At 39.0% G+C, this 20,823-nt stretch overlaps 1 protein-coding gene across 5 annotated transcripts in view; it reads left to right on the top strand.

Annotated features, from left to right (window-relative positions):
* COL4A5 (collagen type IV alpha 5 chain) overlaps positions 1-20,823 on the top strand; it is an 82,645-nt gene that overhangs the window by 42,474 nt on the left and 19,348 nt on the right. For 3 of the 5 annotated variants that reach the window (XM_040572620.1, XM_040572619.1, XM_040572617.1), the window contains exons 16-37: positions 1,918-1,962; positions 2,063-2,116; positions 2,291-2,332; positions 2,812-2,944; positions 3,773-3,946; positions 5,088-5,171; positions 6,406-6,498; positions 7,077-7,147; positions 7,354-7,545; positions 7,990-8,158; positions 8,809-8,901; positions 8,993-9,097; positions 9,700-9,797; positions 10,065-10,215; positions 10,867-10,980; positions 13,886-13,894; positions 14,581-14,748; positions 15,599-15,688; positions 16,502-16,651; positions 17,880-17,978; positions 18,944-19,033; positions 19,775-19,914. In XM_040572620.1, the coding sequence (XP_040428554.1) occupies positions 1,918-1,962; positions 2,063-2,116; positions 2,291-2,332; positions 2,812-2,944; positions 3,773-3,946; positions 5,088-5,171; positions 6,406-6,498; positions 7,077-7,147; positions 7,354-7,545; positions 7,990-8,158; positions 8,809-8,901; positions 8,993-9,097; positions 9,700-9,797; positions 10,065-10,215; positions 10,867-10,980; positions 13,886-13,894; positions 14,581-14,748; positions 15,599-15,688; positions 16,502-16,651; positions 17,880-17,978; positions 18,944-19,033; positions 19,775-19,914 (2,364 nt within the window). The remainder of the gene's footprint in view (positions 1-1,917; positions 1,963-2,062; positions 2,117-2,290; positions 2,333-2,811; positions 2,945-3,772; positions 3,947-5,087; positions 5,172-6,405; positions 6,499-7,076; positions 7,148-7,353; positions 7,546-7,989; positions 8,159-8,808; positions 8,902-8,992; positions 9,098-9,699; positions 9,798-10,064; positions 10,216-10,866; positions 10,981-13,885; positions 13,895-14,580; positions 14,749-15,598; positions 15,689-16,501; positions 16,652-17,879; positions 17,979-18,943; positions 19,034-19,774; positions 19,915-20,823) is intronic. The other 2 variants (XM_040572622.1, XM_040572618.1) reach the window with 1 other exon arrangement.

Below are 20,823 nucleotides of genomic sequence, written 5' to 3'. Positions count from 1 at the left end.
ATGCTTCTAGCTCTGGATCTCTCAGGGCTTTCTGATAGAATTATCTATATGTAGATCTTAGTCTGGGGGGATGGAAAACTAATTTGAATTATGTTATCTGGTTACATGTGGAGACCTGCTTCAAAGTTGTTGGACTCCTTGGCTGAAGCAGCAGTTTTCTGTTTCCTTTTAGAGAGGGTCTTCATTCAGTTTGCTATTTACTGGGTTGACCAAGCAGCATGAGATTGCTGTATTTCTAAGCTGGTCTATGTAAACTCATTCTCAGTGGGTTTGCTTGTGAGGTGAGTCACAAAAACAAGTCTTTGAACATCGCATTAAGACCAAAAGTCCATTTGCCACTTCTCAAGTGACTACTTCTGTTTATGTACTAACTGGGGAGGGGACGAGTCAGGATAGCTGCATCTGGGAACAGCATGAATCACTCTGTTCCTGTCTAGACTCAATCCACCCTGAAATTTAAATTTCCTTGAATATCACAGCTCAGGAAAGCTGAGGAAGACTACAGAGGTGTTAAGAAATAGAATGAAAATAACATGGTTTGGACTGGCAAAGAAAAGAAAAGCTGCTACCAGTTCAAAGCATTCTGTATTCTCACTTTCATAGCTCCTGAACCTATATTGATGTCAACATAATGGGCTTCTTTGAAAACCAGGACACAGGTCTTGCTCTGGTTAATTGGACAATATATAAACACGGTTTAGAAACATACTGGTATTAGGTTTTCCAATTTCCACAGGAAATAAAGAACATAGAAGAAAAATCTCCAGTGTTCTAGATAAAATTCTTGTTAATTGCTGAGATTTCTGGGTAGGCTTTGATTTGCCTTCTCATATATACATAAGAAATTAGGCAGATTTACAAAGCCAAAATTCTCATTATATTTTGAATTGTATTTTCCAAGTTGCTTCCCTCTGCAAAAGTAATTGGGAACCACATAAATTTGCAAAGATGGGAAAGGATAAAAATCCCAAATGGATATGTCAGATGCTTTTTGCCGGAAGTTTGTTTACCAACATTTTTCTTCTTTATTACTCTGAATGCTGCATATTTAACATGCAGCTTTGCTGTTAAGTGACTCTAAAACTGGATTTTAGAGTTTCATATTATGTTTTATGGCTGAGACACATTTCAATTTGTTTATTTTTGAGAATCAGAAATAATCACAAATATTAAAGACTTCACAGATCACATTATAGTATACTAGATCTGTCTGGTCTTGCTATCAACTTCTCCTTGACTGAGAGTTAATCATGTCACTATGGTGAAACTCAATCCCTAGTGTAGTTCCACCAGGTGTCCCCCGTTCTTACTGCTTCTGTAATGCTAACAGCAGGCTTCTGTTTGTCTCACCCAGCGGATGGTCTGGAATAAAATGCAGCTTGCACTACTTTCATTGTAGCAATGACCAATCCGTTCAGCAAAAATGTTTTTAGAATTTGCTTTGAGCAGAATAGGACTTTATATTTTTATTGATACTGTTCTTCAGAAAATTGCATTTAGTTTAAGGGATAGTTAAAATTCAAACACAGACGTGTTTGGTTTTAGTTTCACTGGCCACAGTGTGCTAATTTCCTAATTACATACTGTGTTCTGTTTTCCAAGTAAAGGACTTCTCTAATGTTAAAATAAAGGGAATTACTAAATGCAAGGAATTAGTTAATTGAAGATCATTTCATGCTGTATTCACACAACGTTTCTTTGAGACTTGTCATGTTTTTATACCCTGTTTTTCAAAAAGAAAACCTCACTTCACATAGCTCAGTTGATTCTACTTGGTTAGTATCTTTGAGGTATATGTCATAAGAACTGCATTCTAGAGAAAGTGTAGTTTCTTAAAAAATGGGAAGTAACTTTATTTCCACAAAAATTCTTCACTTTTGAAGCATTTTATTTCAATGCGTATTTATGTCTTTGAAGGGAAAGCCTGGCAAAGATGGAGAACCTGGTCAGCCTGGTAGGGATGTGAGTACCTCATACATTTCTAAACTCAGCAGACTACCTACAAGCTTTTTTTCTGATATGGAGAAGATCTGATTGTGATTATCTTTCTCCTTTCTTGAAGGGTTTACCTGGTGGGCCTGGAGTTAATGGTGCTCCAGGAAGAGATGGCGAAAAGGTATGCCGAGTTGTCATTATTGCTATAGTAGCTTGTAAACCTGCCATCATTTAGTTCAGTTCTGGCTGAGTAGTAATTGCATTGCCTGTGCTGCTAGAGTGTTGAGGAATATTTGCTATAATTATCTTGTATTCTAATGTGCAATGTAAAAAATGCTCTTAATTTCATTTGTAGGGTGAAAAAGGTGACACTGGTCCTCCTGGTCCCCCTGGAAGTGTAAGTTCCTGTTCCATTCTTTTCCCTCTGCATTTGGTTGACAGCGTGTCTCATCGTAGTTCTGGGGTGACAGTGAGTCACATCTCCAGGTACAAACAAAAACTAACAGCACCAGCAAAGTTTTCATATGCTCACTAATAGAAATAATTATATCCTTCTTTTGAGATAGATCCTGTGCTCTAGGATTTGCAAGGCTACAAAACCAAGGGTAGACTATTACCTCAAACCAGCAGAAATTGAGGCAGCTCCACTGAAGCCTTTTCTAACCATATTGTCCTGGCAATAAAGGTACTTTCTATTGGAAGTACTTTTTGCTGTAATTTTACTAGGTAATTCAGTGGAGTGGGAAAAGCATCTTGTCATTAGTATAAGGTTCAAAGTATGTTGAACTTTTCCTCCCTTACATCTCTATCTTTTCAGTGACTTTTCTTGGCTTAGTAATTAACAAACTGTTTCACATGAACATGAAACATTTACAGGTCATTTCAAGACCAGGCATTGATGCAACAGTGGGACCAAAAGGTAGCAAAGGATTGCCAGGACTCCCAGGAGCCAAAGGGGAGCGTGGATTCTCTGGTAGGCCAGGCCCACCCGGCTTGCCGGGTTCTCCAGGTAGGAGTGTAAGCATTAAAATAAGTTGTATATTCAAATGTATGAATGGATATTTAGCTTCATGGTCTTTTCACATTCCTTTTGACAGAAGGACTGAGCAGAAAGTAAAGGCAAAACTATTTAGAGCTACTTCTAAATGTACTTTGCTCATGGGGATAATATGAGGAATTCTGAACATTCATTACCCCTGCTGTGGTGAACAAAGGATGCTAATCATCAATGCTGTCGAACATCCTAGCTTAACAGTCTTAGAGTTAATTTATGTCATATCAGTTACCCACAAGGCTCATTATCCATTGCATTGTACAGAGAAAGTACTGTGTACCAGAAGTCTGGTACCTGGCCATCAAATCTAATCTTTGCTGCAGATTGTCCAGCAACAAAGGAAGGGGTGATCTGAGTCTACAATGGGAGTGCATGATGACACCTGGATTTATCTTATATATGCACAGAGAAGAATATTATGACTGTAATGTTACAGCATGTAAATGTTTTAAATGTTTTTTTTCCATCAGTCCTTCCTTTCATATGTCTTTTTGTGTTTTTTTTGGTTTGTTTGTTTTTCCTTTTTTTCTTCATAAAATGTTTGCTTAGTTGTTGAATTTCAGCTCAATTTTTCAAACAAATCTCTGCAAATAGAAAATGTGCATGTGTCAAACTGCACATCAACGTGTAGATTTTAATTCCATAAAAAAAATCATGATGTACTTACACAGAAAGACAGAGCCTTATCTGTAGCATGCTATTCATCATCTATCATTGTCATCCTTACAAAAAAGGTAATTTAAACCTTTGAGCTATCAAGTAACTAAGTTCTTCCCATCGTAGGGGTCACTACTGTTGGGCCTCCTGGCCTACCTGGCTTACCTGGTGAGAGAGGACAGAAGGGAGATCCAGGTTTACCTGGTGTTTCCATTCCTGGACAGCCTGGACTTGATGGACCACGGGGACCTCCAGGACCTCCAGGTCCTCCGGGACCACCTGCACCATCTGTTCCTCCTGGTGAGTGATGATCATATAGACAGAAAAGAGAAGAGAGTGAATAGCTTTGACATCCATTCTTGTTGTTGTTAATTCTTCCTCCAGAGATGTAGTTTATCGGCTGCTGAAGCCCACAAGTTTCCAAGCTATTCATATGTCCTCCAAGTCACTCCCATTGCAAATCAGGACATTTGTGGGAGAGCTCTAGCCATAAAGATGATTACAGAATTTTTGAATTCAATAATGTGAGTTGCAGTCTGGCTTTATCATGCTTCTTTCTACCTCAAGTAGCCCTGCCTTGACTGATCAATGAGATTCAGCTAGACTGGAGGAGGATAAATCTTTTCAGGCTTGCGGGACCTTTGTGCTAACTCGCACAGTAATGACAATTCTCCAGAGCCAGGCAGATCTGGTCCAGTTGTACACAATTAAGTATTTTTCCCAATTGATGTTAAATCCAATTTGATCCAACTAATGAAAATTACATTAAAATTTACACATAAGGCAGGAGGTAACCAATTTGCTTTCTTGAATAAACTTAGCTTTTGTGATACCATCTAATCAATGCTTGGAGGGGCTATGGTACCAGAAGAGTCAGAGGAGTAACTTTTGACAGAATTCCAGTTTCATTTCATAAATATTCTAGTGTGTAAACCATACAAAATTAGCTTAAGAGTGGGCACTTGGGGTGAAAGCTTCTAGATCATATCTGGGATAAGGGAAGTGGGAAATGGGAGATGGAATTGAGAACTGGAAGGCTGTGGTGGAGATAGGCTAATGTGGTTTGGAGAGGAATCCAATGTCTAGATGGCATTGGCATCTTAATTCCCCTCAATTTGATGACATTTTGTATGTGTGTTTTCATGATCCTAAGCTAAATGTAGTGTAGAGGTGGACATGGACAGGCTGTGGGAAGGAGGTTGTGAAACTAAGCTGATGATTGTTGTATAATATCCACTGATTTGTTTTCTTTGGAGTTTGGATTACATAGATGGGTTTTAGTAAGCAGCCCAGTGTCTGAATTACAACAGTGTTTGGTCCGTGATCATGTGTTTATATTAGAATATACACACGCAAATACTCTACTTTTTTTTCCTGAATACATGTATTTGGTGCTGCTGTCAGTCTAACACAAACTGATGATTAAACTTCTGCTTCTTAGGAGAAGGGTTATGTGAGCAGGGACCACCAGGTCCTCCAGGAATTCCAGGACAACAAGGCTTTACAGGGGAGCGAGGCCAAAAAGGTGCAGTGTCATGGCTATGGCTTTTTTTCTTCTCTTTTTGTTAAAGCTTGTTGAAGAACGTAGCCTGCATTAAATGAGGTTGAATAGTGTCTCTTTCCAGTAGGGTTGTGTGCAGATGTTTTACGTTTCTGAGCAAGAAATCTTTTTGTTTGAGCTTAGGATAGTCTCTGGTGTACAAGCACAGGAATCTCAAAGTGACCGAGGGTATAACCAATCTGAATGCAAGCCTAGTATGGGTTGTGATTAAAGTAAAATGGAGCTTCAGGTTTATAAGTACCTTCCAGGTGGATAGAAACTAAATATATTTGTAACAGTAATTGCCAGCTCCATGTGAGAAAGTGTTATACTTCATGGATAATTTTGACAGTTTTTATGGAAATCAACACTGAAATTATAAATGCAACATTCATAATTTGAGTTGGTCAGTCTAGAATGAGTTTGTCTGTTTGTTCGGTAAGCAAAGAAAGACATCTTTAATGTGTATCCTTGTTTCCAAAAAGACAACCTTGCAATGAGGATGCTGATATGGGTAAGTGAGAATCTTTTCCTAGCTCAACCATGGACATCTTAGATGACTTTGAGCATCTTGATTTTGTACTTTATTCAAACAGAAGTATTTTTTTTTCCTGGAGATTGTAAGGGTTAATTATCCTTAATGAAGTGCTTAGATACTGCAGTGATGAATGTCATAGAAAGGTCATAAAATGACATGCCTGTATGTGAATGAAATTCCTAAACTTCTTGAAACCGTTCCTTCTGTGTTTTGTTTTTTTTAATTGTATATGTTTAGCCTACTGTCAAGTCAATGAGATATTCCCAATATTTATTTTGCACTCTTGGAGTTTAAAGTTTAGGATTTGGGTATATGTGTTTTAGAGTTGTAGTTTAAAGTATCAAATACCTACTTTGGAAGATGACTCTTTTGCTAAGAATCCACAGTTTCGTTCTTGATTATTGAAAGCATATGTTCTGTTCTGTTTTGTTTCATCCTGCACAATCCTAAGTAAATTCTAATCATATCTGACTGTTGGTTCTCTGACTCCTAGCAGCCAAAAAGCCTCAGTTTGGCCTTCATGGGGGAAGCCTTCTAATATTTAAGACATCATATAATTACATAAATTCACTTTGAACTTGATACTACAGGCCAGTAGCAAGAAAGCAGTTGCTGTTGTGCTAGAATTTTTAATGTTTTCAAAGATGCTCAAGTATGCTTTTTTAATGCAACTCTTCATAGGTGATCAAGGAGACACATGCTTCAATTGTATAGGAACCGGAATATCTGGGCCTCCTGGGGAGAGAGGACTACCGGGACCTCCAGGTAGTCCAGGTAAGGCTATGGTCTTCATTATTTTGCTTAATATATTCTATAAAGCTACCTTCATGTTTGAGTATCTATGTATAACACTAATAATTTATTGTGTATTGTGTGCAAATTCAGTTGCACAGTTGACAGCTCTGATATATAGGTGGTCCGTGTCCTATCTTGCCCAGCTGGGAAATGTTATAAAGAAATAGACTGCACATACGTAAAACAAGCACTTAGTTTTGAAAATTTGGTCTTTCAAAAATAAATTATCTGATCAAAGATGGGCTTACAAGCATTCTGTCCATTGACGGTGTATGGCTTGATGTAGATTTAACTGAAAGAGGAAAATTAATTTCTGTTGCTTGCTATTCCTGAAATGATAGAGGAGATGGAGCTTTCTAAGTGGGACATTTTTGGACACTACTGATTTAACTTAGAGTTACAAATTTTGTTCTGCCCAAGTAAAATTAAGTTTTCCAGAAACACTTGCTAAACCTTGCCTGGTTTTAAAACAACTTACATATTATCTTGTAGAATCAGTATGTTTGGTATTTACAGGTTCTATAGTTTTACGTTTTATCTTTTTCTACACTACTCAGGTTCTCCTGGTTTTCCTGGACCAAAAGGTGAAAAGGGGCTTCCAGGATTAACTGGCCTTGTAGGGCCACCAGTAAGTGGTGCTGTTATGTTTTGTTGGGAAAACAGTATGTCATTTGTCTTATATATTTGGTAGAGATGCATACAATAGGTACAAATACTTGTCTTGTATGAATACTTCTTTTTTGTCCCTTAGCTGGCTTGAATGCATAATTACTATATTGTACCAACCTCAGAGAGGAGCTGAAAGGAAAACTAAGTATTTTCTTTTCCTCTCAGGGATTCCCAGGGCCCCCAGGTGCTCCTGGAAGACCTGGTCCTAAAGGAGACCCAGGGGATGTCCTGACTTCTCCAAAAATGAAAGGTGACAAAGGAGACCCTGGCTTCCCAGGACCTCCAGGTCTTCCTGGTATAGATGGTACTCCTGGACGAGATGGATTGCCAGGTCTGCCTGGCCCTAAGGGGGAACCCGTGAGTTCCATTTTATGCTATGTTTGATGGGACAAATGTTTTGGGAAGTCTTGGATGAGTTTGGGATAGTGCAGATAAGAGGATGGTAAATACATTTTTTTCTGAATGTGACTAACTCAATAATTCTCTTCAGTATATGCTAATCTAGTGATAATGTACAGAGTAGTCCCTGCCACCTGTCAGTGACTAAAAATAAGCTGAGACTTCTCTAGGATAGAGTCAGATGGTCCCTTCTGCCATTCTCTGTATTTCGCCTATATGGTGTGAGGAATTAATTAGGTTTAGACCTTATCTCTACCATGTTAATAAGATGCAGACAGCTAATGGCCTTGAGGGTTAGAAGGATGAAAGTTGCAAAGAGTTTCAAAACAGAACTAATGAAGCTCTTTGTTCCTCCACTAGTAAATGTGTTCCTCTTTCTCATCTTGCTCTTCCTTTTTTCAGGGCAGTGTTGCATTCAAAGGAGAAATGGGAATTCCAGGTGACCCAGGAATACCAGGTCTTCCTGGAGACAAGGGACTTCCTGGACCTCCTGGTTTTGGTCCACAAGGCTCACCTGGTGAAAAGGGCATCCAAGGTGTATCAGGTCGCCCAGGGCCTCCTGGAGTTCCTGGTAAGTTAGTCTCTTTGCTCTTGAACAAAAAATGTATGATCAAGTTTTTTTCCATTGGCTCTGGGTAGCTTTCAGAAGAAAATGCTGCTTTTAAGCTTCTCCCAAAGGCAGTGCAAGACCTAGCGTTTGGAAGCTCCCTTACTGAACTGAACCACAGAGCTGCAAACTGAGCAGAATTTGTATATGTTACTGTAGCCATTTGACTTGCCCTTCTGCTCTGACATCTGGAGAAGCTTATCTTGATTGACTATAGTGGAAATGCACTGTAACTACTACCTGGTTTATGCTTAATTATGGTGCATCTACAACTTTTTGAAAACAAGGGTTTGCTTTGAACGAGTTTGCTTTTGTTACTTTGTTGTCAACTGTACAGATCCTTATCAAGTTGTACTGATGTCAGCTATGGAAAATACTATTTACGTGAGGGTACCTTGGAGGAAGCTAAAAAATGATCTTTCAAGAAAGCTCTTACATAAATTGTATTTCTAAGCCTATATGGGGCTTAGGGGCAGATAGCATACTGCCTTTTCTTTCTGGTCTTTAAGTTCTTTGTAAGCTTGGGATGTGGCTAGCAACTTTTCTTTCTCTTCAGAGAATTACAAAAAATAAACTCCCTTTGACGGATACATATTTCCTCTTCTCTGCTTCAGGTCCGAAAGGTGAACCTGGTCAGACTATTACAGAACCAGGAGTTCCTGGCCCCCCTGGTCCTCCAGGAAGAAATGGTGACCCAGGTCTTCCAGGTAAAGCAGCAACTAGATAACCATGGAGTTCCAGGAGCTTTTTATTCTGGCTGGCTCTTGATTAACTCAGTTGATTTTCTTCTTTTTACAGGGGATCCTGGTCAGCCAGGTCAGCGAGGGTTGTCAGGCATCCCAGGTGCAAAAGGAGAGCCAGGTATTCCTGGCATCGGACTTCCAGGGCCACCAGGCCCAAAAGGTATGTTTGCAGCCATGTTGCTGTATTGTACCAGCTGAGAAAGGGGACGTTGAGGGTTGTGCCTCTCCACATTGTTGTAGTTAATTCATATCAAGAATCCTTTTAAAAATGTTTGTCTTGAATTCATACATATTTAGACTTTCAGAAATATCAGGAAAAAAAACCTATGCTGAATTCTCATTCCTCTGTTGACTGTACTCCATTTTATGATAGCTTACATTTTTCAGTAATCCCAGGATACAAAAGCCAATGGGAAGAACTTGGAGAAATTATGAACATTTGAGCTTGACTCATTATTGATAATTGATTTCCAAATGCTCTCTCAAAATTGTATTGTTTCTGATGTGAATTGTTTGTAATTTTTGTTAGAGCACGCAGAAAGGGAAGTGCCCTCCTCTAAGTAGAGTCCCAGAGGTTCTCTGTGGGATACACTGCATACTCAAAGCTTTCTCAGCCAAATGGGTACCCCCCACGTATGCTTGAGCTAACAAAAAACTACTACTCAGATTGCTTTTCATGATCCCTGAACATTTCTGGAAGAGTTGTTCTAATGTTCTCTATTGTCCTCTCTTCTGCTGCCCTAACCTCCATGTCACATGTAGGTTTCCCAGGAACCCCAGGCCCCCCCGGAGCTCCAGGAACTCCAGGTCGACCTGGTCTAGATGGACCCCCTGGACCACCTGGTTTCCCAGGCCAGAAGGTCTGTGCTTGCTTGTTTAATATAAAATTTAATTTTCTTGGAAGTTTTTTTGCATTAGTGTGAAGTCAGTAGGGAGTTTTTCACCGCTTGTTGTCAGCTTTTGATGGTGGGGAAGTCACATTCTCTATTTGGGGTTTGAATGAGGGTAGGAAAAAGAAATGCAACTCTTAAGACTATGGGCATTTTTTCTTTGCTGCTCTAACATTTTTGGGAGAGGCTAAACTCAGAACCTTTCCCTTTTTAAAATGCGTTGATTCTAATCAACAGGGGGATCGTGGATTTGGAGTTCCAGGACCACCTGGACCCCCAGGACCACCAGGCATAAAAGGAGTTCAAGGACCCAAAGGTGATCCTGGCTTCCCAGGAAACCCTGGTCTTCCAGGACGGGCAGGTTTTGATGGAACTCCAGGGCCCAAAGGTATGGTGGAGTCTTTCTGTTCTCTGTTGAACTTTTAAAACTGTAGATGAAGTGGGAGTCACATGGCAGTTAAATACAAGTAATACAATTACTTCAGGGTCCGTTTTTCCAAAGCACACACCCCTGTGTAAATGGAAACTTGTGCTCTCAAAAGGAAAAAAAAAAAGCAAGGGAGTAGATGCCAGTTTGTGGGTTAGTATGTGAAAGTCTGTTATCTAGCGTCAAATATTATGGGGTGAGGGGGGGGGGTAAAACTTTTCCAATAGGATAATTAGTTGTTTTGATACTCTGCAAGTAGAAGCACTGTGCGTTAGCAATGCGTGAATTCCTACTGTTAATCATTATCTGTATTACACTGCAGAGTATATCTGGTGTGCTAGAGAGCATCTGTTGAGTTAATGGGGATTGTGATGTAAAACTCCGTCTCTGTGTAGTCTAGAAATGTAAACTGCATGCAGTCCAGAGAGAGAGAGCACAAATTTCTGGCTTGCAGAAATAACCTCTGAAGTGCGTTTTCTTTTCCTGTATCAGATCCACATTTGCTTGCATGCAAAGACAAGATTTCAAGTACCATGTGCAGGCTTCACTTTGCATCTGTAAGCAAGCATTTCTGAACTGAATTCACTGTCTAACTAAAGCATGTTCTTTTAGGTGACCCTGGACCAAGCGGACCACCAGGACTCCCAGGCCCACCGGGCATCCCTGGCATCGGAGGACAAGGTCCACCTGGACCTCCGGGACCTCCAGGTCCTGTTGGCCCACCAGGTAAAATTTACATGAATTGTACCCTCGGGTTATTTCTGGCATATAGCAAGCAGACACTTAAGGTCTCACTGAACAGATAAAGAAAAATAGCAAGTTTGTCTGTTGGTTTGGTTGTCTTGCTAGTTAAGTGGGCAAAACTTGGTGCATCATGTTTATTACCAAATTACATTCAGTCCTGCTGTTTGCATTATGTAGAGAGGTCTCAGGGGTGTAAAAGCCTGCTTTGGAGAAGACCTAGAGAGCCTCAGCGGAGATTCTAGGAAGTGTTGTGCACAGGTAGTGGTAAAATCTCTGTGAAGGTGTTTATCACAATATTGTTCAGTAGCACAATGTCTATGCAGAGGTTTTGAGGGGACAGACAAGGAAGAAAGCTGCCCTTAGATGTCTGTGCTGTCTCTGAAGGGAAGTAGATTGTATTTCATCTAAAATGACTGCTGACTAATGAAGATAGGAACTTGTTGCATCTCTGTGCACGAAGAGTACAAGTGCTTGCACATCGTTCTATTCTCAAAGCTTATTTAGGGAAGTTCCTTGTTTCCTGCACTCAGTGAATGATCCTGCTGTGCACCAACCCCTCATGTTGCAAATGCATGGCTGTCAACTAGTGAGAACATTCTCTGTGGACTTAAGCCGACCTACTGCTGAAACATTTCAAAACCCATCTGGTTCTTGCCGTGCCTGTATGACTGTTTACATTGCATGTCTGTGACATACACTTTTTGTATTTGTTTGGATGCCGCTACGGGGGCTGGCATCGTTCACAGTGCATGTTGAAAAAATTATGGTCAGTTGTTAAGAGCATGAATCACAGATTGGCTGGTCTTACTCAGATCTTTATGCACTGCAAGCTGAGATTCAGCAAAGTGCTTCTCTTTAAGGTAGGCAAGCATTGGAGTAAATAGGCCCCATGGAGTTTGAGTTCTGCTCCAGTACCTAGAGCATGGATCATACTTAATATATTTATTTCCACTAGTTTCCCGGTTGGGAAAGGAATGTGTGTGATTGCTGCATCAGTAAGCCTTGAATGTGTTGAGTGTTAAAAAAAACTATCGACTGAAGGAGTCTGAAAAATGTGCACAGAAGTTTCCTGAGCCATCAGGTAGGTTCTTCACCTGGCTTACTGTGCTTATTGTACCTCTCCTGAACCTAAAGCTGCTTTTGAGGCTGAATGGAAACAGAAGGCAACTCAAGTGTGTGTTGCTGGGGAGAGGTATTAGTATGGTATTAGTTTGAATGTTTCATCCTATGCATGTTCTTTTATCTTCCTGTAACATCTTTTCAGGTATTGGCCAGAGCTTGATTTCATGTGATCACTGATTTATTCTGCAAAATATCAGTTTTGGCAAATGCAGAATTACTAGTAGAGTCAGTGTGCTGAATTGCTTATATTTTCACTCTTCATGTTTGTACTGACCAATCATTGTGGCTACTAATGGCATGGTGGCTCTGAAATCTAGTGCATGGCTGAAGCTCCACTTGAGTAGTCCTCGTTATTTCGTTTGACAGCACAATGTGCTTTCCATTCCTATATCCCAACCCTTTCTTCTTGTCTTACAATTCTGTTTTGATTCTGCTTCTTTACACAACAGTAGAATAATGTTTCTGGGGGTCTGTTTTTCAGGTAGTTTGGAAAACTCTTGAAAGGATTTCCTTGTTCAAATTTTCCTTTCTCTGCACCACCACCTCTTCAAATAATTTGCAGTAACTCAACAGCCTTCTTTTTTTTTTTGAACGTGTGGCAAATTCCTCTAGAACTTATTGTGTTGTCTATATTATTCCAATTGTGATATGGTCAGACTTTTGAAAACCAGAAATTCAATCAGAATGAATTTATATTTGCTAAGTATCTTCATTGTGCTAGTTACTGAGTTTGTTCTACTACTGGGGTAAATGTTATTTTGACTTTTTTTTTCAATTTGCTGATAGAGACCCATTTAAACACAACACGTACAATCCCTATCCATCCTCTGGTATTGTTTTTTCTCTGCAAAATAAGCAGTTCCAGGCACATGACACCATAGTTTAATGCAGTGGTAAGCAGCTGCCAAAGGGGAGCATGCTTATAATTAACAAATACAAGTCTACAGCCTACGCAGTCAAGAAAACTTGATCTGCCTTTTTCGCATGCAAAAAGCACATCAAAACATCACTTCTAAGTTTGTTCATGCCATTGAGAATGGGGGACCCCATCTGTTAGAGCAATACTTCCTTGTGGTTATTTATGAGGTTTTGGCATAATGTCATAATCCCAGTACATTATCTAGGGCATGTAACATGCAATATACCATCTCTGCAAGTAAAAAGATGTACATTTGAATAATAGAAGACTGGGAAAACAAAACAAACAAACAAAGAAAAAACATATTTAGTGTTTTGTGTGTGTGTAGAAGTATCTTTTTGAAAGTCCCTATTTGAAGGGTTTTACAGGCATACAATGCAGATCAACAAGAAGCTAACTGGTAGGATGTACTCTACTGTTCAAAAGGTGTCCAAGCCAGTGTCTGCTACAATTTCTTGTAAGAGTTCAGAAGAATCTTGTTCCCCGGTTGTGAAGAGGGCTAGAAAAGGAGAGGGAATAATCCAATTTTTCAAAGAATGTTTCATCAATATTTGAAAATACCTCACTTGGTTTTTTGTTTCTGTGTACAATGGTGGCTGCGCTTTGAATAAGACCCCCCAAGTTTCCTTACAGTCTGGTTTCTCTTACTGCATTAGTGTCGTATTCTTTGTACTTTTGTATTTTTGTTTTCAGCAACTTTAGGGTAGTGTTTTAGTTTTTGTTTGCCTTTTTTTCTAATCTGTATGTGCTTTATTTTGTTTCCTAACTTAACGGCTATTACAACTCCTTACTGCTACCTGTCTCAACTTCCTGATGAGCTCTAACTCATTGACTTTTGAACCTCAGGTCCCCCAGGTACTGCGGTTTCTTTACCAAAGCCTTTTCTTAGCTTCAGATTTAAGAAAAATCAGTTTTTGTCTGCTACCTTTCAAGAATGAGTACCATCACTGATACAGTGCACTGGAGGGAAGCAAGCTTCCCACTTGCTTCAGCAGCATCTCGAGCTCAGTATCATTAGTATTAAACAATGTTGAGCATATTTTGATAATTCATATTTTTCACTCAGAGAAATGTAATGCAATGCAGAATGCTAGCCTTCATAAATATTGAGCTGATGTTGTCTTAGAATGCTATAAAATGGAATCATTAATGGAAATATATAAGAATCTCTCTATACTTAATGACAAAATACAAACCAGACTAATCAATCTTGGCTTTTTATTTTATTAACCAGACTTAAATGGTTAATGAAGATAGTTGTTCTTTTCCTTTTGAGAATTTATTCAACTGCACTTGCTACAGTTTGGTAAAATTTTAGTAATGCTTCTCTTCAAGAGAAGCTTCAGGAGAACATGGCCTTTAATGCCTGAGACATAATTAAAAAATAAATGGTTTTAGAAGAATTGCAAGATTTTCATCAGTGCTAGGAATGTACTGCAGATAAAACTTGTCTGTTTGTACAGTACCATGTCCAGAGAGAGAGAGATTTCAGTTTTGCCTTAATTTTTGCTAAAAGATTGTGTTTTAACAATGTTGTCTAGGGTTGCAAGGTGTTCCAGGTGAGAAAGGAGATCCAGGTCCTCCAGGCTTTGATGTTCCTGGCCCTCCAGGTGACCAAGGAACCCCAGGCTATCCAGGACCCCCTGGTCTCCCAGGACCTCAGGGTTCACCTGGACCACCGGGCCGGGATGGCATTCCTGGATTTCCAGGTGAGTTCCCATTTTTTTACCTGTGGACAAAAAACAAAGTCTAGTTATAGGTGGATGTTCTTTATGCTTGGACATTTCAGCTTAGAGAGCTTCAATGTTTATTCTATTCACTTAAAGTTAGATACATCTAACTAGTAAATTTCATAGTTGCTTTTTTTAATTATGATTTCTTGCATTAAAATCCTTGTCACCTTTCCACTCTTCTCTCTAACTTGATACATGTATTCTCCATGTTATTGTTTCATAACTTTCAAATATGACTTTGATGATCATCTTCATTATAACAACTTCCTAGTTTATTTTGTGATAGTTTTCCAGTTAATGCTACAACTTAAAATTCAAATTTGTTTAAAGGAAGTTATGAGAAATGCTATCAATTGGATCCAGCACATAGTTTTAAATACTCATTTCCTTATTCTTTGTGTTAGTGTTTTCAGTTATAGCAGTCTGTTTCTCCCTCTGGACGGGAAATCTCAAAATTGAGTTTTGAGAATCTGTCTTTGGATAAAGGGGTCATATAAAAGGTTCTAAAAGTACTGTATGTGTAGTTGTCCTTTTGGCTTTCAATAAATTCAAGTTTGCTTTCAAGCAAGTATTTATTTTTCCAAACCAGTGGACCAAATTTATGGAGGTATAAATATGCTTTTTACTGAAATGATCACTGCGCTGCCGATTTTCTTCCCAGGACTTAACTGTGGAAAAATTGGTAACATTTTTGAGTATTCTTTCTGATTTAGATCAATGAAGAATTGAGTGTTTATAATTTCCTTAAAACATAGTTTGGGTTCTATATGCCTGTTTAATAATAGCATAATGATGCAGAATGACAATGGTGATTCAATGTGTTCAGGTGCCAAAGGTGAGATGGGTGTCATGGGAGCCCCTGGGCCTCCAGGGCCCCCAGGAACTCCTGGAAGAAATGGCCTTCCTGGCTCAAAAGGTAATGTTTGTTTTATTTTTACAGTGAAGAGAATGCAGAATGTCCTATGTGGAAAAAAGCTTCATAATGCTAATATCTACAATTAATTACTGGGATCCACAGGCACTATCTTCTCGACAGTACTGATGTTCAGAATTGCTTTGCAGTTTTAACCCATAGCATTGTCACTTTTTTTTTAATTGATGTCATGCAATGTTAGCTATTTAAAAAATGTTGTCTTTGGATTGATGGTGCCCAAGTAGAGCAATATTTCTGAAATATGTTGTAAAGTCTGCTCAAGTAGCAGAAAGAAGAAAATTGATAGCTTTTGGTTATGGAGTTATTCCCAATCAGGTCAGTGAGCATCACAGAGAAGTGAGTTCTGGCTACATTCTTCCAACCCACTTTTTGGAGATGAATTTTGGAGGAGTGTGGTTTAAAAAAAAAAAAAAAAAAGAGAAAAGTCATTTCCACAGAACAAGGAGGCTGTGAATCCAAAGTTGCTGTAGCCATTGCAACTCCTCTGTTCTATTGGTACAGTGTGGTGGAGCTCTTGGAGCTCTCTCAATGAGGGTCACACACAGCTGTTTCCTCTGGGCTGTCCACAGCTGACAGTCAGCCTTCCTGCAGCATACAGACATCCCCACACACTCCACCTACAGTTGTTCCAAGGCTTGAGATGCCGTGGAGAACCCTGCATAAACTGACCGATCGTTCAGTGGGTTCAAACTTCATGAATAAATCATGGCCAACCTATGTAAGAAAAAGGATTAGAAATATATTGATCTACCTTATGGACTGTATTGTTCCCTTTTGTTGTCTTACCTCTTGTAGGTAATAATGGATTACCTGGCCCACCTGGGCCTCCTGGACCAGTAGGACAGAAAGGCATCAAAGGTGAAGCAGGCCTGCCAGGTCCACCTGGAAAAATTGATCCAAAACAACTAGGAGCAAAAGGAGAAAAAGGCGAGCCAGGTGTTCCAGGTACAGAATTTTGCATGTGGGTCTGGGGAAGTGGTTTGTCCTGTAGAGATAAGTGACCTGTACCTAAATCCATTGCAGTTCATTCTTTCTTACAGAACGAATACTCAGAACAGGGAGGTGGAATAAGGTTCTCTTAATTTAGGCTATCCTTTTAAGGGGTTCTATGACCAAGATACTCTGTGTAGGCACTAAAGTACTCTCACCAGGATTAGGATTGAGTCTTCTAGATATTATTCTGAAGCACAATGAGAGATCGTTGTCATGGCTGCTGTGCTAGCTGCATTCCTGCTGTCTCTTAGGCCACTGGGGCTTTGCTTTGTAGGATGGACTTGCAGAGGTCATCTGCTCATGCATCACCTCCAAATTCTCCCTTTGGGTGTCTCTGTAAACTCACCCTCAGCTGAGCAGAATGTCATCTCTGTGTGTGTCACTTCAGGATGCTGGTTAAGCCTGGAAGGTTTTCTGAGTTCACTCAAGTCTGTTTTTTCTCTAGCTTGTGTTTCCACTCCCCCTCCCTTATCCCCCCAAGTGTTCTGATGTCTCCTTTGGACTCTAATTTTGTCTTGAGAAGAGTAAAAATATTCTACCCTTGAGAGAACCAGAATGCCTTTCTCTAATGTTGGCCCAGCCATGATTATGCTAATTTATCTATTGTATTAATTTCTGCAAAGCCTAGGTAAGCTCCTAAGACACCTGCCTTTTTATTTTTTCTCTGTTAAGTGAGAGCTGTAGAGGGCAGACTTAACTATGCCTTCAGGGCAGTGCAAATTTATTGTATGGGATTAAAACCACATGGTATCTGTGAAAATCTGCCAAAATGCTTGTGTTACATTTTGTAATAGCTCAATCCCAAAGTGCTTTTGGTGTAGTAATGTAATTAAACATGTATATAAACAATCCGAGTGAATATACAGAGGTTAGCATGGAGTCTGCTCATTCAAAAAGAGTCCCTTCTGAGTGAATTGTATTAGCGTTAGTCAAAAAGTTGCTTTTTCCCCTACTTACAGAATATTATTTCCATTTTGTAGTCATTTTACACTTTCCAGAAAGAGTATGTTTTTGTTCTGTGATACTTCTCCTTGCCAGAACTAGGGGGAATTATATTTACTGAAGAAAAATCCCTATTTTGATATTTATTCAGACATGTAAATATCTGATCATCTAGCAGAAAAGCAAATATACAGTAGAAGTAGTAATAATAATAATGAAATATATGTTTTTCTTTAAGGTATTCCTGGTCTATCAGGGCAGAAAGGTTATCAAGGTCTCCAAGGCGACCCAGGACCACCAGGACTTAGTGGTCCCCCAGGTGCACCAGGGTTGCCAGGTAAGTAAACCAGGTCTCAGATAGTTTTGCTATGTAAAAACATTTCATGCGTTTTTATACCATGAGATTCGGATGTTAATCCAGGCATATCTAAGCAAAGCATAAGGATTTACACTTAGAGCTGCAGCACAGTTTTGGGCTGTTAAAATCATTATCCAAACAGCATGCTTTGAGCTCTTTCCTCCTAAAAGACATTAGGACTATCTGTAGGATGAGTGGATAAGTGCTTGTTGCTTGAGTAAGCAACATGACTGCGGGATTTGTCAACAGGACGTGCATGTTCTTTTTACCTTCATTTCTTACATAGTTAATCATTATACTTGCACTTTGCAAATGGCCGATTGAATGTATTTTGAAGGTTCTCTGGATGTCGCATCTTTGCTTTCAAGAATTGCAGACCAAGAAAACAAATTCTGTCTTGCAGTGCTTTTTCCTACAACTATCACACATGATCTGAAATCTTGAATCTTTACTCACTATGCCTGATGTAGGTCTTGCTCTAAATACCTTGTTGGGCTTTGGGAGTTTTTTGGTTTTTTTACCATCCAGGGCTCAAACTAGTTAGAGCATTGTAGGTCACATTTAATTTCCTAATAAAAGCTCCTGAATACCTATTGCAAATGAGGAAGAGATAATGTGTTCATTCTGCAAAACAATTCACAGGAGACCAAGTCACACTGGTACTAAATTATTTCAGATGGTTACTAAATCATTGACTGAGATTTGACCCATTTCATCAGACTAATCTTCAGAATAGAGAAGTTGTCCTGTCCTGGCACAGAACTGAAGTAGTTTAAAATTCCACTACAAATGGAGAAAAAGCGTGTAGAAGAAGTTTGAGGCCTAACCCAACTCAAAATCCATTGCCTTTGTAATTAGATGGCAGGCATATTTGTATGACAGCACATAAGTATCAGAAATTTTTAATTATTGTCATTAATTAACTAAACCCACAACTTTCCTAGGTATCAAAGGAGACACGGGGCTTCCTGGGCAGCCAGGACCGACAGGACCTCCAGGGTTAAAAGGTGCCATGGGAGAGATGGGCCTTCCAGGTTAGTTACCAGTCTTGTATTTTACACCATCTTGGCTAGTGCTTTTAATTTATATGATACAAAGGTGGACCTACTTGTGTGCAGTACCTAATAACAAACTTGAATGGGAATGCACATGAGGAATATAAATGTCCTATGTACGCATTGTTAAAGTAGTACATAAGAAATTAAAACAGAAAATTCAAATAGCTCATATATTGTAAATGTGTATTATTTTAAAGTGCTTGCAAAAGTAGAAGCAGAATTATCTACATCTTGTAATTTTCATCTTCTGATTTCTCACACTCCATTCTATGAAACAGTTCAGAAAAAAATTGATAAACCCAGCTTTTGGTAGAGAGATATCAGAATGATAAAAGGGGAAGGACAAAGTGAATTCATTTCTTTAGAAAGGCTGCTGAAACAAAACTTTCAGTTTCTGAGGATTCTAGTATTAAATTGTACCTAGGTAGTAAAAGGAGATGTTCGAATTTGTGTAAATTAAGAATGAAAAAAGAAATCTTAGAGGTGTCATGAAAAAAGAAATCTTAGAGGTGTCATGAAAAAGCTGAGAGAGATTTTAGGTAATTGTTTTAGTTTTTTAAACAAAAAAAGACAACACACACATTAAGTATTCAAAATCAACCAGTGATACTGTTGGTCCTTTCTAGTTCAGTTGATGAGTGGGTATAATTTGAGTGACTTCTCTAAACCACTGCAGAAGTTTATGTTTATAAAACTTGCATCTTATATTTTGGACAGGTCCCCCAGGGATTAAAGGCAGCCAAGGAATAGCAGGACGTCCAGGGCAGCCTGGGCCTGCTGGATTTCCTGGGTTGAAAGGGGAGAAAGGTGACCCTGGACTTTCAAGCATTGGTATTCCTGGTATCCCTGGACCAAAGGTACATTTACAAAATTTTTCAATAGAAAATTAAATGAGAAAATCAGATTGTGTTGATTTTTTTTAACTATATTTTAGCATATATTACAATAAATATTATGTTAATGTCATGTTAATGATAAATATGTATATAAATGTATTTATAACAAGCAGGATTTCCTATAGTCAGTTATTTTCAGGTGGGAGCAAAAATTTCTAATTTTACTGGTGAAAACATTTATATAACGTTTAATCTGGTTAGAGCAGAAGACTGCTTGCCAGACCTTCCAATTTGTGTTCAGGTAGTAGCCTGGTTTGCATTGATACCTGCTGACATTTCGATAGTTGATAGGGATTTATACAGCGAGTATCTTTGTTCCTACGTCTCATGAAGCAGTTAATTCTAGAAAAAAGTTAAAACAATATGCACTTAAGAATAAATTACTAAGGAATTGATATATCATGTTTAAAGCTGATTAAAATTTGTAAAACACTTGTACTAACACTTGTCTATATCTTCCTTTCTGTCACCCACAAAAAAGTGACAAACGGAATATCTAGTAGACTTCACTGATACCTTATAACTGATGTTGAATAGCAATTAATTTAGCAAAAACAATGCATGATTGAAGCTCCACAGATTTCTTTGTTATTTCTGCATTATCACGGGGTACTGCCTAGTCAAAGAATCTTGGCTCTTAAAATGTGCTGCTTATTTTCCAGCTAGTGCCATGATCCACTCAGTTTTGTTGTGAAAGTAGTTTTGATGCTCTAGGGGGATTGTGCAGCTTGGGCAGGGAATAAACCACAATAGGGAGTAGAAGATTGCTTTTAAATCCCTACAGCTAGGTAAATAACTGGTGGCCTTAAACATGTTGAAAATATTATGTGGGTCTGTCAAGACAAAAGCAATAGACCAACTTTTTGGTAG

This window comes from Cygnus olor, chromosome 13, assembly GCF_009769625.2.
Source record: "Cygnus olor isolate bCygOlo1 chromosome 13, bCygOlo1.pri.v2, whole genome shotgun sequence".
Lineage (NCBI taxonomy): Eukaryota > Metazoa > Chordata > Aves > Anseriformes > Anatidae > Cygnus > Cygnus olor.
The sequence above is the reverse complement of the archived record's forward strand: the minus strand, read 5'-3'. Positions and strand labels throughout refer to the sequence as shown.